At 42.3% G+C, this 18,625-nt stretch overlaps 5 protein-coding genes across 5 annotated transcripts; 4 read left to right on the top strand and 1 right to left on the bottom strand.

Annotated features, from left to right (window-relative positions):
* Window positions 1-1,548: 1,548 nt before the first annotated feature.
* Window positions 1,549-4,545, top strand: IL334_007026 (uncharacterized protein; the record flags this gene model as incomplete). Its single annotated transcript, XM_062938721.1, has 11 exons — window positions 1,549-1,729; window positions 1,942-2,280; window positions 2,409-2,524; window positions 2,615-2,688; window positions 2,753-2,845; window positions 2,901-3,003; window positions 3,104-3,393; window positions 3,494-3,731; window positions 3,814-4,081; window positions 4,265-4,419; window positions 4,513-4,545. The coding sequence occupies 11 exons, from the start codon at window positions 1,549-1,551 to the stop codon at window positions 4,543-4,545; spliced, it is 1,890 nt and encodes a 629-aa protein (XP_062794772.1).
* A 588-nt stretch (window positions 4,546-5,133) lies between these two features.
* On the bottom strand, window positions 5,134-6,537 carry IL334_007025 (uncharacterized protein; the record flags this gene model as incomplete). The annotated part of the gene is made up of 7 exons (XM_062938720.1): window positions 5,134-5,272; window positions 5,381-5,471; window positions 5,639-5,727; window positions 5,918-5,969; window positions 6,171-6,301; window positions 6,376-6,415; window positions 6,486-6,537. The coding sequence occupies 7 exons, from the start codon at window positions 6,535-6,537 to the stop codon at window positions 5,134-5,136; spliced, it is 594 nt and encodes a 197-aa protein (XP_062794771.1).
* Window positions 6,538-7,414: 877 nt separating this feature from the next.
* On the top strand, window positions 7,415-9,543 carry IL334_007024 (uncharacterized protein; the record flags this gene model as incomplete). The annotated part of the gene is made up of 4 exons (XM_062938719.1): window positions 7,415-7,682; window positions 7,854-7,955; window positions 8,135-8,383; window positions 8,702-9,543. The coding sequence occupies 4 exons, from the start codon at window positions 7,415-7,417 to the stop codon at window positions 9,541-9,543; spliced, it is 1,461 nt and encodes a 486-aa protein (XP_062794770.1).
* Window positions 9,544-13,177: 3,634 nt separating this feature from the next.
* On the top strand, window positions 13,178-15,861 carry IL334_007023 (uncharacterized protein; the record flags this gene model as incomplete). The annotated part of the gene is made up of 8 exons (XM_062938718.1): window positions 13,178-13,536; window positions 13,608-14,474; window positions 14,549-14,686; window positions 14,770-14,927; window positions 14,992-15,154; window positions 15,213-15,375; window positions 15,472-15,497; window positions 15,564-15,861. The coding sequence occupies 8 exons, from the start codon at window positions 13,178-13,180 to the stop codon at window positions 15,859-15,861; spliced, it is 2,172 nt and encodes a 723-aa protein (XP_062794769.1).
* A 661-nt stretch (window positions 15,862-16,522) lies between these two features.
* Window positions 16,523-18,550, top strand: IL334_007022 (uncharacterized protein; the record flags this gene model as incomplete). The annotated part of the gene is made up of 7 exons (XM_062938717.1): window positions 16,523-16,676; window positions 16,960-17,129; window positions 17,301-17,385; window positions 17,505-17,546; window positions 17,792-17,848; window positions 17,987-18,333; window positions 18,398-18,550. 7 exons carry the CDS (start codon window positions 16,523-16,525, stop codon window positions 18,548-18,550), a joined length of 1,008 nt encoding a protein of 335 aa, XP_062794768.1.
* Between the last annotated feature and the right edge of the window lie 75 nt (window positions 18,551-18,625).

The following is an 18,625-nucleotide window of genomic DNA, read 5'->3' as shown; positions in this document are numbered from 1 at the left end:
CGGTCGAATTACCGGCGTGAAGGTGTTGACCTGACGTCTGTGGAGCAGTAAGTCACAGTATCGTCCTCGTCTCAGTACACTCAGCTCTCGTGTGCCGTCAGCGTGTAGCACTAGCGTAGGTGCGGAGGTGCTACACTCGATGCTACACTGCCGACCGGATTATGTTTGCCGACACTTTAACTTTCCTCTAGCGATCATCCAGGTCGTCCTCAGCCGCTCGCATGCTACCTTCGGCTTCTCTTGCGGCTAACGATGGGGGTCGATCAGCCCGATCCTTGACGAGAACGATGCGAATGGCAAGCGGTCTCGCATTGTATGATGGCTTCCAGGGATCCAACGCTCGAGCCTCTTCTCTCAAGGCTCGTTAGTGATTGTATTACTGGCTACAGGGAATGGACGTTGCTTTTGGCGACTCTGTAGCCATTAGCATCGCTCACCGAGACCAGGATCAAAATACTTCACACTTTGCTAGCGATGCTTGTATTAGAGATTGCAGTAGCACTGACAAGACCATGAGCATACATGCGGGCTATGAGCATGTCTTGGTCAAAATGCGTGCTTGTATTATCTTCCATGGTCCCTTGGTCCTATTTCGAAGAAACAGATCGCTCTCATGGACACGGGCAACACATCCAAGATTGTCGCCTAGACACGACTGTCGTTCTTCTCTCGTAGGTGATTCTCAGGGGAGGTCAACAGGATCGTAGATGGAGCTCGAAGCCACCTGTGATGTCAAGATGTGGGACTGATTTCTCGCAGACCGATGGGGTAGTAGTAACAAGAGCAGTCTAGTACAGCACGCAGTGAGATGCGCTCATCGATGTGAGTGTAGATATCAGCGGTCTGTTGTGGACGACACTTCACGACCAAAACCCCTCTCATTCTTCTTACTCAACGGAACAATCCTTCGACCCATTCCTGTCGATGGACTTGTCCGCAACATAACATTCCGCATGACGGTGTCAGTTGTAGGAAGTTGCTCAAGTGAAATGAAATGGATTGATATTCTGTAATCTTCAATATCTTATAATCTCTCAGAGCAATTTTTCTTGTAATCCAGCTAGCTGTTCATCACAGAATATATGCAGCTTACCTTTCTCTTCTTGGATGAATACCACCACGATCACTTCAGCTCAGTATAAGAATATAAACACATTTTTGCCCCTCACATTCATACAAAGTATAAATAAGGAATGACAAAAACCGCCACAAATCAATCGTCATGATCTCATAACTCGGTTGTCAACATTTATTTGTCTTTCAGTCAAAAGTTCATTTCGATTTTCTTAACTTATGAACTGACTTTGCAATCAATCTATCGTCTAGCTCTTATATCATCATTTGTCCCATATCGCCTTACGAGCAAGTCATCTAATCAAACCAATAAATAGAACGCCGCATTTCAATTCCAATCTCAGAAAACCGTCCCTTAGTCACAGTCACCTCATACATACACAACATCCATCGCTTGGACCACCTTTCCTCATTTCAAAGTCAACAAGTCCGTGCGCACCTACCCATCTCATTTCGTCTCCACGTGTCATCAGTATGAGTGAATCCAATAACAACACTGTCACCACTAGCAGCTCGTGGGCTGATCTGGACGATGAAGAAGATGGTAAAGTGGAATTCAAAGGATTAAATCCATCAGCAAATTCATTCAACCCTTCTTCTACATCCTCTTCATCATCCTTCAAGCCAACTTCCACTTCTGCGAATCAACAAGAAAGTGAGTCTCAATTGTATGACCGTCTACCTCATACACGCACGTTACGAAGCAGGGACACGAAACGAACAATGCATACAACTGTATTTCTCCGCTTCCTTCTGCCTGTAACTTACCATCAAGAGAACAGATATATCCCTTCGTCTCGTTCATCTATTTTCTGTCACATTTACCCATGATGGCATCTGCTTACGCTGATTCATCGTCACGTGTAGAGGACGACGCACCTGTCGCATCTTTGTTGTCTCGAATATCAGGATTAACAACCAACCCTACTCCCACTCCTGAATCGAACCCTCCTGCTTCAGGTCCAACAGAACCTTCTTCTTCATCATCTTCAGTATCGTCTACAAGACCGAAACCAAACACGTCAAGTGCATTATTTGGTAAAGCTCTAGCTGGAGTAAAATCGGATCGTCCGTCTCATCCTTCACCTCCACCTGCCCCTGCATCAACTGCTACGACGGCTCCAAGTAGTGCTAAAACCCCAGTCGAACTTATAAATAACGACTCGGATAAGAAGGAAAGCAAGATGAGCGGATTCAATGATGGTGGTAAGTTGCGCTTTTACACCTCTGCACTTCATACACAATGTAGTAGAGAGGATTATTCCAACCTCATAGTCCTTCTTGAACGTTGTCAAACTGTTCGACTGATTCATTACGTTGCTCTACGTTTCTAGGATGGGAAGGCAATACTCAAGGTGCAAACGGAAATGGTCATGAGGATAAGAAAGATGCTTTGACTGATGCAAGCATGTCAGAAGGTGGATTGATCTCGAACGATTTCCAAGTTGAAGTGAGCCGGCTTTCAGCTACCAGCTAGATATACCACTGAGTATAATCAAATAAACAAAGCTGACGAGATACTTCCTTTTTTCGTGTATAGGTAAAATTGGCAGATTTGCAAGCCGATCCTGATTCCGCTTTGTATTCTGCTAAAACTTTTGAAGCTCTTAATCTGTCAGCTTCCAAGTCTCTCTCTGTCCGTCAAGGGGAGCAGCAAAAGCTGATGATAACTTAACAGTCACGAAGATTTGATGAAAGGAATCTACTCTGTTGGATTCAAGAAACCTTCCAAAATCCAAGAAAAGGCTTTACCATTATTGCTTTCCAATCCGTTAGTACTTCCTCAATCCCTTTCTACGTGACATGACTCTTATTCGCTTGTATAGCCCCCAAAATCTTATTGGTCAAAGTCAGTCAGGTACTGGTAAAACCGCAGCTTTCACTCTTAATATGCTCAGTAGAGTCGATCCTGGTTTGCTTACTCCTCAAGTAGGTCCACCTGATATCTTTTAATCCCACAGAAAAGCATTCCCAGTTCAGATCTGGGTAAACCCTCCTTAAAATTCACTTTCACTGATCTAACTTGCAGGCGATCTGTTTGGCACCTTCCCGAGAACTCGCTCGTCAGATTCAAGAGGTGGTAGATAAAATCGGCCAATTCACACAAATCACGACTCATTTGGCAGTGCCTAAATCTTGGGCAAGGGGTAAACGAATCGACAAACATATCTTGATCGGTACACCGGGTACTTTGGTTGACATGTTATCCATGGGCAAAAGGATCTTCGATCCAGCACAGATCAGAGTATTCGTCCTCGATGAAGCGGATGAGATGATTGCTCTTCAAGGCTTGGGAGACCAAACTGTAAGAATCAAGAAGTGAGTTTCGATCTACCCCTAGCAACCGGTTCTCAGCGATGAACCAATCACCTGGAATCTATCGTCAAGTTGAAACAAGCTAATCTTGAAAAATATCAAGGATGCTTCCTGCCGGAGTGCAGAACGTCTTATTCTCAGCCACGTTTACCGAAGAGGTTCAACACTTCGCTCAATCATTCGCCCCCGAAGCAAATCAGCTTTTCCTCAAAAAAGGAGAAGTCACCGTTGATGCGATCAAACAACTTTACTTGGAATGTGATGGAGAAGAGTCGAAATATGATGCTTTATCCGCTCTATACGACTGTATGAGTATTGGGCAGAGTATAGTATTCTGTAAAGTAGGTTGATCCCCCAATTCAACGAATATACATTGAGTTCTGCCAATCATCAATCATGATAACTGATGACCTCTACCTCCAGACGAAAGCCACAGCCGATGGAATTGCGGACAGACTTACAAAGGAAGGACATCAAGTAGCATCCCTACATGGTGATAAGATGTCCAACGAACGTGATGACATTTTAGATGGATTCAGAAATGCCAAAACAAAGGTTCTGATCACTACCAATGTAGTAGCTAGAGGGATAGATATACAACAAGTAAATATGGTCGTCAATTATGATGTCCCTGAATTGAACAGAGATCAAGATTATAGACCTGATATTGAGACTTATATACATCGAATTGGTGAGTATTGTCTTTCATGGGGAAATTTTGCAGAAATTATTTTACTACCTCTCGGATGGCGTTGAATCGATTGGTGATCCTTCATCATGTTCCGACGAGTCTCTGAGGACAGTAGTGGAGAGGACCCGCGTCTCGATGGAAAGTCGCGGTCCATGGCTGACCATAATGATTTACCATCAACAGGTCGGACCGGTCGATTTGGTCGAAAAGGATGTTCAGTGATCTTCGTTCACGATGACAAATCAAGGGATGACGTGAATTACATCATGGAACAGTTGGGTAAACCAATGCAGAAGATCAACGCTAGAAGTGAGAAAGATTTGGACCAGTTGGAAAAGGTAAGAGTCTAGTTTTCTTCTCATACTCCTGAGTGTGATTTGTAGAAAATGTGGTAGCTGATCGAACCCTCTGTCTATTCTCCGAATGATTAGGCACTCAAGGCTGCCATGAAAGGACCCAATTAGACCGCCATAAAATGATCATGACCGGACGACCTGATAACCAAACTAAGATTCGTGATCTTTGATGAACAATACTCCAAGCCATCCTGCTTCCTTTTTGAAAGACGAACGATAAAAGGTATAATTTACTATATAAACAGCGAACCCTCAATTCTCTTCTTCACCGCAAATCAGCCTACAAGATTCGCTTTTCCCATTTCTTTTCGATTCTCGACTGATTATAACGTAAACATAAAGTATAAAGATTTAGTGAAATGATCGTAAATGAAATATGCATTACCTGTATTATAGCACAATCCTCTGTAGATTCTTAGCACGTTTTATGCTATAGTAAGGTCATACCGGTTGCAGGGATTACAAACATGTTCGGGAAGTTTGATTTTCAGTCAACCCCACCTCAGGTTAAATATCACACCTGTTTGAGTTTTGATATTTACATGATCAAGAAGATACATGAAACCATTAGATTTTGTTTACAAGGAAATGATAGAATTAAATAGTTGTTATATATTGTCCACGGTCAAAGCGTCCCATCTCGATGATATCTCTATTCCATCGAATCTAACATGTCGTGCAAGGAAATAATGATTTCTAGAGAGAAAGACCTGCACCCAAACCTAAAATAATAATTGCTAATCCTTGTACGACCACAACATCCAGCCCATTGAAGAGGGAAAGAGCTGAAGAGGTAGTTGCAGAAGTGGTCGCAGCAGTTGGGAATGGGTTTGATCTGTGCGGATACACATTCATCCAGTTAATACACAAGTTAATACACATAACCTTTACTTGATATAACCCCGGTTCGGGCGAGGGGAGAAAGCCATCTGAGGAGACTTACGATGAAGTTTGGGTTTTGGCATTTGGGATATCACCGATGACAGTTGAAGTAACACTTGAGGTAGAAGATCCAGAAGTGGTGGATGTTGATGCTGTTTTGCGAAAAATATCAGTATCAGTTTAATTAGTTCATGAGAGACAAATTCGACTTTTGACCAAATTGGATAAACAAAAGAAGGAAAATGGATATAAGGTGGAGCTGATCCGTTCCTGCTAAAAACTGACCAAAACTCTCCTCTACACAAACAAGGAGACTCACCTATCCCATCTGCGATTTCGAAGGATTCAGAAGTAGCGAATATCTGAGATTCGTCTGTGGTGTTGACTAGATTCACCATATAACCTTGTCTGATACAGCATCATCAATGGAAGGAGCAGAATAATAGAAGGGTCAGCATGATGTAGTATCCTTGATGTTGGGCGAGAAGATGTGCATAGAGAGCAGGTTGATTTTGCTCAGAGCCAAATAAGCCTCGTATTTGAAATTCAAGATAAATGGGATGAATTGGTGCCAGAGTGAAGTAGAGATTGTACTCACCCAGATGGGATTTGAGGAAGTAAGATCCTGACATCTTGATGTTGTGCAGGAGCTAAAGGAGGTCGGAAAGAAAGAACAAGAAGAAAATGTCATTTAGCCTCTTTGCTTCCACTAGTGAATGTTCGTGACAAGGTAGAAACAATCCAATGTTGAAGGAGTTTCTATTCCGTCTTGGTCTTGGTACCAATTCGATCGAACACTGATCCCAGCATCTCCGAGAAAGTGCATCTGAACAAAGACAGAAATCACTCACTACTATCGGCAATACTATGATTACCCACCAAGAGTGATTGGTCACCATTACTCAAATACGCTCTGAAAGGATAGATATCTTTAGCGGGGTCAGATAATGTCCAATTCATATGAACCGTATTGTTTTTATACCTATAATGTGTGATACGCATCGCGATCAATATCACCGCGAATACAGTGAGATTGGGTTTCAAGCGACTACCTACCAAATGGCATTCGAATTGGGATAGAGAATCGTTATTGTCGCTTTGAAAGAAGAAAAGAAAGGGGTCTGTCAGCTAAAGTACAAAGCATTGTGTCAATATTGTTAGCTGACCTTGTGTGGAAGCAGAGAAAGTAAGAGCTGCTATGGTAAGTTTGATGATCATGATGATTCTGCCGTTTTAGGTGAGGTGGGTAAAAGATGTATGGAACAGGCAGGTGAGTGAGACGTGGAGATGGTAAGAAACTTTCGTTGCCAGTGAGGTGTATAGTTTTATTCTATGTGAGAACGACAAAGGAGAAAGGAAGTGAGAATGAGATGGAATTTCCCACTGAATCTCATCCATTGAATTGACGCTTTTCTCACATTCAGTGTTACACATCATCATTGTCATCATCGTTGTTATCACCCTCGCACGGATCACTTGAGATTGTTTGATTGTTTCAGGTTGAATCACATACCGTGGGAAAGGGATCACAACTGATACATCTCCCAGCCTCCTTTTTGCAACTCCACTTCGCACCGTAGGCTAGGTTTCATGGTCATATAGATCATCTTGTCATAGGGATGATCTAAGTCTTTCAATCGATGCATTCTCTAACTTTCTTTGGAATTGCAGTCAATTGGGATTTGGGGACTACTCGTAGACTAGACCGGGTCGAACGTACCGGGTGAGTGGATAGGAAGGAGCCACGTGGTTTGCTCCTTTAAATTCCCTTAATCATGGTGATTGATATTGTAATTGTAACCATCACAGCTTGGCCTTTGGAGCGATATCTCAAGCAGGATAGAAGGTGGTACATCAAAGTGATCCACGAATATCTTGTGTGGGGAGTCAAGAAAAGAAGGCCGCCTTTCTGTCTTCCTCAAAGGATTATATCGAGCGATACGTACTACGACGAACGAGGAACGAGCTTTGAAGGTCAGAAGAAGCTTTGACATCTCCCGCTCATCGTTCAACTTCGACCTTCTCCTACTTCCTCTTAGTCTTCCCTCGACCATCGCCGCTTCCAGAACGAGCTCGAGTTCGAAGAATTATCAAAATGACACTCAAGCTTAAACCACGTAAATCACTTTCAGCATTCACATTCTCGCTTTCCCCTTCACCTTCAACAGATCTTCCTTCAACCTCGACTAGCGCTCGAAATGAACCAATACCACCTAGACCACCTGGTGATTTTATACCTGAAAAAGATATGTACATGTTCGGTACATATCCTTTACAAGGTGATGGTGAGATTGGAAAAGGTATCATAAGATGTAAAAGATGTTTCAAGGTTACTATGGAATGGGCTGCTGGTGAACATCGAAGTGAGTTGTCTCTTGGCTTCCTCCCTCCCTCCTATCTATCCTTCGAGACGACTGCCTGAAGCTTTTTCGGGAGCAGAAAGCGGGATCTGCAAGTGTGGTATCAGTAGCGGAATCTGGACGGGATTTAACGCAAAAATCAGATCACTGATTGATATATGTGTATGCAAATAGGAATCTGCAATCATATCTTGGATGGTACTCCTTTAACAACTAAGAAAGTTAGTAAAGCTAGTAAAACTACCGAACTATCGAAAAAGCGAAGGGCAAGTGAGGGTGAGTGATAATATACCACATATTTGTAATTGGAGGAGAGATATAATTATCTCAGCGTGATACAGTGAGATGGCCTGTTTACTGATGTTTCATCTATTCCTCGTTGCTCATTCATCAACCAATTCACCAATATCATCTTGATATATGACCTCGAATCTCATTTCATTTCCAACTCGCAGTATCAAACCCGAATTTATCACCTAAAAAACGATCCAAACTCTCCGCTATACCAGCTTCAGTCGCCAACACAGCTACGGCACAAGTACTCGTCGAAAAGGAAAATGAAGATGTAGACGACGACTCTTCATCCTACAAAGGATTGAAAAAATCCGAAATTCGAAAGATGGAAAAAGAAAAATTAAGATTGGAGAGAAAAGAAGCAAAGGAAAAAGAAAAATTGGAAGTCGCTGAAAGAAAAAGATTAAGAGGTGGGTATTTGGTCTCTCGATTTCCTTTCCTTTGACCATTTGACAACATGGTGGATCAATATCAATCCATTCTCTCCTCTGATAGTCAAGTTATTTTGCTGATAATTTGTTACTCATTCATCACAACCCCGGCTGAAACCATGATCAAACGATTTCTTCTCATTCTCATTCAATCTTACTTGACTCGTCTGTCCGCTCTCTATCGTTCCGTCCATCCTTCTATTCTTCCGTCCGTTCCCTGTGCTCCCATATTCTTGCCCATCACCGCACCTTTCGGCTCCCCTTACTCCCTACTTACTACCTTCTACTCCCCTACAGCTCTCAACCCTATCAACCTGGATCGACAGTGTGGAGTGATCAACGACAAATCGACTCCTTGTGCACGTTCGTTAACATGTAAAACACACACCGTCGGTGCTAAACGTGCAGTTCAAGGTAGATCAAGACCTTATGATGAGTTGTTTATAGATTGGCAAGTTGAACATAATCCAAACTTCAAAGTACCTCAAAAACGTGAGATCAAAGAGAAGGAGAAAGTTAAAAAGAAGAAGAAGTTATTCACTAGAAGAGGAGGCGAAGAAGGTTTGGAAGATGACGAAGATGGATTAAGAGAATTAGAAGAATTAATCAATTTAACTAAAGTTTCAGGCGAAAGAGTCAAATCAAATTTCAGCAATCTAGGTCAACCACAACCTTTACTATCGACATTGCCCTCCAACCAGAATCAACTTCAGACGCAGGTGACAGAGAAAGGTGCATCAACGACAACTGCTCCAACGACGAAACTACCTAGTACTGCCACTGGAAATGGTAATGCCAGACCATCAATAAGTGGTGGAAGTGGAATCAGTGATAAGGGTAAATCAAACTCTACTTTGAAAATACCGGTTATCACCAACAACATTACTAGTAATAACAATAATGTCATACCATTTCAAACTATTTGGAGATCGAGTTCAAGCGAATTTGCTTCTGTTGGTCATTTATTAACCTCGGCTTTGGCAGCAAGGAATAAATCTAATAATCAAGGTAAACTGAATATATCAAGGATAGCAGGTGTAGTAGTTGGTAACAGCAACACGATGACCACTGGAACAGGTAAATCAAAAGGAAAAGGGAATGGAGTAGATCATCAAAGTTTATTTGGCGTGACAGCGTAAAGTCAATCATACCTCTCAACTCAATCGTCATTTCTGGCTCTCCCGATAGAATGCCCATTCCTCGAATTCAAAACGGGGAATGAATCTGATTCGTAGCGAGATGGTCTCATTCCTTCCGTCAATGAACATCTAGTGGATCCATACGTTATATCGCATCACCTTCTTCTGCACTTGATTTTTCTTTCTTTCATACTTGAGTTCCAAAAATATACCCTTTTCATTTTCAGTTTCCAGTTGTACCTTATGGCATTGCATATGTTCTCTTGTTCTTTTCATTTTTGTACAGCCTTTCCACGAGGGTAGATGTGGCTCTCACATAATTGCCTCCGCAAATTTGATGTAATCCGTCTGCATATGTTATGTATGTCCCAGGTCGCCATTTGATGACAAGCCACGATCATCAGACTGGGTGGCCACGGTCTTCCAAGCGAATATGTCGACATCTCTAGAACTCCATGGATCTACCACATACGTTGTGCGGCAATCAGTACACACTTTAGTATATAAATCCACACGGCGATGTTGTTGTAGCCTCACTATTAAAAGGCTATATGGATAGCTTGCTCGCTTGCCTAAATTCACTCTCTGGGAACCATATAATAGGTAACTCACGTGATGATCGTCTCGCAGCAGTAAATAACAGTCAAGTATAGAGAATGCATGAGGGAGAAGTGGGACGGCTGTATTATGAAAGTGTGTAAAGACAATGGGATCTACGGGTTCTCTTCTAATTATCATAAAGTGAGACATCCGATTAACCTTCCCACAGTGGATAACGCCTTTACCGCTCGTTTCCCGCTTGATACCGGGTAGCTGATACCGTAGGACGTTTTTCCCTTCCTGCCGTTTACCAAATGCAAGAGACACAGGCAAAAGTCATAATATCAGAACTCTTGATCATGCAAGGTGTTATTGCTATTTAGTATCTGTGATTTTTCAAAAAGAGGTGACTGACCAAGAAATGGAGAGTGAGTAGAGAGTACTTGCACAGCGAAGGCTTTCTTTCCCCCCCTTAGCTTGTTTTTACCCGAACTTTTACGCCATTTGGTCCGCACGACCGGGACCGGGAAACCGATAAGTACAGTAACGGGTTCAGTTAAAGTTTTCCTTAAATGTATACTACTACTACTGTAATTGCTCTGATGCAGGTTATGTTCAGAAGTGATAGGAGGGATGACGTTGGGATACGTTTTAGGAATACCGGGTCGTTCCTTCTTCTTGTTAATTGTAATTAGGTACAGTTGCAGGTACTTGCACTTTTTGTACAAGCACGTACATACGTGCATCGTTGAGCGTAACCTTCCTCTGTCCGATCGAATATTCAGATCCGATCAGGTTTCCGCACAAAACGTCATGTTTTGCACAACGTCGATCAATCTCATTCGATCTTACATGCATATGCATGGTACTAGTACTGAACATGTGAAAGTGGGAAGCGGATAATAAAGTGAGGCTGAAATTGGGGGCTTCCGATAATCTTATACACTTTCCATGTAGATCTATTTTTCTCTTTTTTTCAGTTCGGGAATGAAAGGGGTTAACGTAATTTATTCGGTTCTCGACCTGCAATCTGAGAAAAACTGGGGGGCAGAGAAGTGGGAGAGGTTGGGGAGGGGGGGGGGGCAGGAGGGACAAAGGATAAACCGGGAAGCCGGTATTATGGTAAAATCATGTAAATTACATGAAACCGTAGCACGTAAGGTATATATTTCGAGGACATGTTCTCCTCCGAGGCACGGATCAGAAGGGAAAAAAGAGAATGTCTCGCTGATCGAGAAAGAAATCTGATTCATGGGAGTAAGGGATTATTCCATCACCTTGTACCGGAAATCTAGACCTCGCAACGTTGTATACTCCTGATCCCCCTCGAAGACACGGTTCATGCGTATGACAGACTGATTCAGCTTGTATATTGTGATAGGAAGAGAGGGAAAATCAAGGGAAAACACCCCGGTAACTGTTATTTATTCCGTTAAACTAGTTCAGGATCCAATCCATAAAAAAAAAAAAAAATGATCAGAAAGACCGGAAAGACAAGTTCCTGAACCCCCTTTGCTAAAGTATGATCTTCCATGTTCCGCTGGATGATGGACCAGTCAATGGGAACAGCTGAGAGAGGCACAAAGAAACGTAATATCTTTGAAAAGAACGGTAGCGATTGCAGCCAAGTAAAAGGGAGAATACCTTTCTGTTACGAACGAAACGGAACACAAAAAGGAAAAAACCAAGGAGGGAAAGCTTATTGTTTTCCTACTACGTTACACAATTCCCATTCTTCCGAGCCGATATTATCATTAAAGACCACAGTCAATACTCACATTATTATTAATAATCATAGGTAGTATGCAAGTAAATCATAAACTGTTTGGCAAAAGCAAGCAAGGAAAGAATTCAAGGGGGGAGGGAAAGAAAGAGGAAACCCTCGATTTTGCTATCCCATTACATTACCCGATCATCCCGCTTTTTACAGTGGTACCTTGATTTTGATATTCCCATTTTCTGCGCTTTTATTAGCATTGGCATTAGGCATTTAGGCATTTAGGCATCATCATCATTCATATCGTACTCACTCACTGCATTCCATTCCATCCCATTCACCACACCACCCATCTTGGGAAACCAAAGTCAATCATCGTGAAGCATCGCATTCCAAATTTCATTGTTGTATCATCAATTTTTCATAAACGATAATTTCTGTATCGCATTCTTTCTTTTACCAACTATTGTTGTAAGAACAAAAAAGCATAACGGTCATCAAATTCAAATATTGTCGCACAACAAGAGAGAGGAAGTCATTCAATAGTCAGCTGTTGCATATTCCCCTATTTAACAACAAGCATTCCTTTGAACTGTCAAGATCTGCTTTTTTCTGTTCCTTCGCCACCCACATTCCTCAAAACAATCAATCATCCGAGATCTCACTAGTGTGCATGATCATCATCATCATCACGTATCGCCAAACAACAAAGAAGCAACATCGATAGTGTATTGTGCAGAATCGGAAAGGGTATTAGGAAAAGCTAGAGAAGATCTGTCCTCGCTATTCAGAGAGAACAATACCCAGTCGAGAGTTTCAAATTCACAAGTGGTCCTTTGGATACTTCTCATTCGAAAGGGAACCAGATAATAAAGTCTTAATCAAATATCCTCAATACTGAAACCATTTGAAACCGAATGTGGACGAATGTATTATTATACACACAATATCAATTTCAACCTAAATTGAAGGAGTAAATATCAAGGAAATCTCTTTTTGATACACATCAAAGTCCACTAAAAGAGAAGATAGAAACGAATGCATCGATATTCTCCTATCAACCTTTTCTTCAAACCTCATCATCGTGTAAAATACCTTTCGTCTCAAGCCGATCTGAGTATTAGGTATTGAGATAGAGACGCGGACATAAAGAGTAAAGGAAGAAAGTGAGAATATAAGAGGAGGGATTAGAGTGTGAAGTAGAAGGAGAACAAGTTTGTGTGCTTTTCGCTGAAACCATCGTTCCTATCTCCCTCCTGGACTTGATATCTAGGAGAGAAGGAGGATTTTGGTAATCATCTAGTAAGTAACTATCGCCGTATTATGCAGGTAAATCGGTTAGGAACTAGATCTGATATTGCAAGTGAACATCTAGATATGAATCCAACACCGGCCAAACGTGCTAGACGCACTTCATCACCTTCATCTCCCACTGAATCGTCAACGTCTACATCACAAAGACCAAGACCGCCAACCGCATCACCTTCACATCCTATCTTACCTGCTCCAATACCGTCAAATCCCACTGGACTACCACCGTTCGCTCCTGGTCCATCAGGTTGGCAATCGAATTGGAGATCAGATTCCCGACGTTCTTTCGAAGCTGGATCTCCGATATCAGCTACTTCACCTACACTAGAAGGTCAAGATGAATCAGGAGGTGTAATATTCACAAGAGATGTCAGTAATAGAGCTCCAAGGAGTATGATGGCTTGTACCAGGTGCAGAAGGCAAAAGTGAATATCGGAAATCTTCTGCGCTCTGCTGTTTATGAAAAGTGCGACTTACGAATGATTTCCAATTTTAGGATGAAATGCGATGGACCTAGCTCAGTCCCGTGTAGAGGGTGTAGACAATCTGGTCAACCCTGTATATTTGAACCGCGGTCACGACCCAAATCGATTTCAGTAATACCTTCTCGATCGGTACCCTATCATCTCTCTGGAAGACCTGGTTCACCGTCAGGTGTAGGCTTCTATCCTGCTGGTCCTCAACCTGCTCCTCCTATAACGTCTCGTGCTCCACCTTCGGGATCTGAAACGTACGCTTTCAGACAAGCAAGAGAACCTATGCCCCCTCCTCCTGGTAACTCTTTGGCTTTACTCACATCACCTTATGCCTCATCATCAAGACATTCTCCTCCACGACCTGGTACCGCTGCAAGTATATCGAGCCTCCCTCCACCGCCACCTCATCCTCTACCACCCACTCAAGCTGTTTATCACCCACCTCATAACGTAGCTCATCCACCACCTTTCCCAACAGCTTCAGTCCTTGGACCCCCGCCAGTCACCCCAAGTCAAGATTCGAGGTTACAGAAAATCGAATCTTCGCTACGTGGTATGCCCGCCGCAATCTCATCTCTCCAATCATCCATGATTTCTTTGCAAAGGCATCTGATGCCCAAGAGGAGCGTTCCCTTGCATGAAGTTACTTGGGAGAACTACAGGAACAAGGCGTGGCCATTGACTCCTTGGCTGATTGGATTGAGAGATCCTGATGGACTACCCGGAATGGTTGTGAGCTTACTTGGGAGAAGAACCGTCATCGACAGTGAATCGAAGAAGAGAGATTCAGAGAGTTTTTTAGTCGATGTCAGTTTAGAAGTGGGAAGATTGGTTAGCGAAAGAGCAGATTGGACAAGAGAAGAAATAAGATCCCTTGGTGTATTAGCGTGAGTTGCATCTGGAACGCGCAAAAATGTCTTTCCACATGAAGTGCACTGACTTATCGCTTTGTCTGATGCAGGACGTGGATCAATGACCCTTCTTACGCTGCTTTATCGATCGCCCAAGCTAGATTAGAAGGAATGGATCGACTTTATCAACCCAGGAAAAACTCGGATGATTGGCGAGAATGGGTATATATGGTGATAATGGATCACCTGTGCGTATCTCTTGTCTTTAGTCTTGCCAGATCATTTCAACATACGGCCAACAACCCGCTGACGCTGGTATCGGGATTACTAGATGCCATATTCCCGACTTCCTGCCGCCAGTGACTAGGGATCCGCTCGCTGTGGCTTGGAGGGAGAGATTGTCAGCTGCTCCTGCCAGTGATCCAGCTATCAGAGACAGGGATTCAAAGCTATTGGCATGGTTGGAGTATTCAGAGCTGATGGCTGATCGTAAGTGTGGCGTGCGGCTACTTTCAGCATAAAAGAGCCTGTAGCTGATCTGGCCGTCACCTAGTGCAACAACTTCAAAACATATCAAGAAGTGCATCTTCGCCATCCGAGAATCCAACGGAGGAGTCCATACTGGAAGATAGAAGAAGTAGAGCCATGGATCCCTGGAGGAAATTCGCCAACAGGTTAGATGGTTGGGCTAGAACATGGTCAATTGCAAATGACCCGTAAGTCCACTTTTCGACTCATTCAAGGTTACATGACTAACTTAACGGAATTACACAGTATACTTACGTTATATCACCACTATGCCCTTCTATACGCTACTTCACCCGCTTTCCTAGCTGACGAGAGGATATGGCAAGAATTGGCTGATAGTAAGGAAGGCTTCAAGATGCTCGAGCGAGGCAGAGAATCAGCAACGGCCGTCATAGCATGTATCTGCTCTGTGAGTGTTGTCGTCATCTTACGCTTTCACTTGAACGGGCATTGCGATCCGTGAGGGATCGAGGCTGACTCGGATACTCCACTTCGAAACTTACAGCCTGACATCAGTGGAACGCTGTTCTAGTAAGTTACACTGCGTGGAGGCTTTTCTTCCCGATCTATGGAAACTAATCATCGCTTCATTTGCAGCTCATTCGCACTCTACAGACCATTGTTTGGACTTTCGATCCTTCACTTGATCTCGTTGACTCTGACACCCCTACCGTCAACCTCATCTCCTTTACTCGTACCAGGACATCTATTGGGCGTTCTTCGACAAGCTTATGATCATATAATGGCACATCAACCTATAGATAGGTTACGCCCTCTCACATCTCAAGGCGTGTGTCTGCTTGCTGAAGTTGTGGAAAGCGGGAGAGTTGAGGTGGCGAAACGATGGATGGGAATGGAAGTCTCCAGAGACGGTTGGAGGAAAATAGTGGGTTAGGTGTGCGAGTTCTTAAGCCGATATGGCCGTATGGATCGACGAGATCATCGGATTCTCTGATTATCTCTTGAACAACATCCTTTTTCTCAATATATCTACACAATTCTTAATACGTCTTCTTTTTGATATATCAATTCGTTAATTCTACTTTTCACATTTGTTCATCATTATTCTCATTGCTTTGATCTTTTTTTTGGTTTTGTGATTTCGGTTTTTGGATCTCAATGAGAACCCTGCATAGATATATATACACCAGTCTAAATTTGACTATCTCTTGATTTTGAACTCGTTTCGTTTTTAGTGTCTTTTCTTTTGGGTTTTATTGGGAATTCATACAATGTATATCCTCCTTGAGAGAGGTCCCATGCATATGACTGAAGACTGAATGATTGTGATGCTTTCTACAAAACAGTGATGATGTATGAGATGTCCATCTGATAGTCAGTGTGGTGCCACAAATTTCACTCGTTGGACTCTAAGAGACGCGACGCGCTATTTGATTTAACCACCAACATTGAACATGGACATTGACAATCTCTCAACTCTGGCTTTTGTTTTTCCACTTCTCTTAGCAAATACATCAATAGATAACTTTCGAAATCTCTTTCAAGTATCGACTATTCAATAATCTGATCCAACTACCGATCATCGTTGTTATACAATGCAGGTGGAATACGAGTCTTCACCTGCTGGACCGGCGGATGATATTTTAGTAGAAGAAGAAGGAGTATCGTTTAGACCAGGAGCAGGAGCAGGAGCAGGAGCAGGTGGGGATGAATCTGATGAAGGAGAAGAGGAAGAGGCCGTCGAACAAGGTGAGTATCATCCGAAATTCTACATCGAGATTTTCAATGGACAAATCTTGGTGTCTAGTGTAATCGCTGGGGAGAAGGGGTATGTGTATCAGAATTCGTCGTTCATTAGCGAAAAGATATTCCGAGTGATTCTCATATTGATGAGGAATGAGAAGAGTTTCCTGTTCCTATTTGTCAAGATGATCTCAATTGACACGACTACTGGATCACGGAATAATATCTTTCAATGAAACGAATAGTTCCACTGACATTTGCACTTTCTTGTACCAAATTGATAAAATAGATAAAGAAGAAAAACCGAAAAAGAAAATAAGTAAACAAAGACAATCACTAGCTGAGAAACAACTTGGAACTACTATCTTCCCATTATCGAGGATCAAGAAGATAATTAAAGCTGATAAGGAATTAGAAAATATGAGCTCAGAAGCTACTTTCATGATCGCGGTTGCTACTGTAAGTATCCCATAATTCAATTATATATTTTTAATTTCTATTTATTGCGATTGGATCGGGGCTGTAGTAAAGAGGAATAAGAGTTTCACTGGTTTATCATGACTACCTTCGTTCATCCCATTATCGCTCAGTGCATTGATACATTCTAATTTTCTGCGTACGGTTTTTCAGGAATACTTTGTCAAACATTTCATGGAAGAAGGATATACGAAAGCCAGACTTGAAAAACGTAAAATAGTAAATTACAAAGATCTCGGTAAGTCATCTTCGATACTCTTTACTTCCAATTCATGATCAAAAGAAGTAGTCCTACTTCTACTCTTTATACGATTTATAATGCGCTAAACATCAACTAACCACGATGTCATGCTACAGCTGCAGTAGTAGCCAGATCAGAAGAATTCGATTTTCTAAAAGGTGAGTAAATCGTCCGTTTCCGGTCTACTAGGGAAGACACTTTCCACCTTTTTCTTACAAGGATGAAAAACAAATCAAACGTATCAAATATAATTATCGAGCTTTCTAGTCTATATATTGACATCAAGCGAGGATATATAATCTTCTCACTGAATTACCTACATGAACCCTACTCCCAAATTTCTTGTAACACGAGATCAAGCAACCGAGCTGATATGTATTTTTGCTTGATTGCATTGTCATAGATGTCATTCCTACGCCTATCAGTCTATCGGAAGCTCTAGAAAGAAGGAAACAGAAAGGTGAGCATCGGTCGCATGTCGCTGTTCCTTTTTACCCAAAATCGTTCAAGAATCACCGACCCAAAAGGCTAGATTCCGTCACATGAGATAATGATTGATATTGACAATGTTGTTGTTCATTTGTACATCATCAAACAGTATCAACAGATGAAAACCCTTCTTTACACGATTCAGATCCTATTCAACCTATATCAATATCATTGAACGATGATGATTTACCACCTTTAGCATTATCGACTAATCCTTTATTTCCGAATGCCATCATGAAGAAACCACCAAATACACATGCTAAAAGTGCTCAACAAAAACCTCCATCAAACTCAAATTCCAACCCAAATATGAACGAACCTGATTCACCAATAGCACCCACGACGACTGTCCCTCCAATATCAACTTCATCTTCTTCCAAAGGCAGAGTTTCCGGATCGGGATCTGGACAAACCCCTCAATCAGCTACTAAAGTCTTATCTGGCAAGAACGCTCCTGTAAATCACAATGATTTTTCTGTTCATGTAGCGAACGCAGCTGATAATTGAGTTGACCACGTAGAGTACACCACATGGCTTGACTACTAGAGGCGCGGCGAGGAGGTCATTAGTAGGTACGGACGTAGACATGAGTCCACTTAACGATCTAAGAAGGGAAGTTGCTGTTGAGGTTGAGGTTGAACATGAAGACGGTGACGAGAGAATGGAAGAGTAGAATATAATCTGACTATATTCCGACTGTTCCTCTGCCACTGAGTGGAACTCACTCCACCAGTATGTTTTACAACAT

The sequence above is a fragment of the Kwoniella shivajii genome, chromosome 10 (genome assembly GCF_035658355.1).
Source record: "Kwoniella shivajii chromosome 10, complete sequence".
Classification (NCBI taxonomy): domain Eukaryota; kingdom Fungi; phylum Basidiomycota; class Tremellomycetes; order Tremellales; family Cryptococcaceae; genus Kwoniella; species Kwoniella shivajii.
The sequence above is the reverse complement of the archived record's forward strand: the minus strand, read 5'-3'. Positions and strand labels throughout refer to the sequence as shown.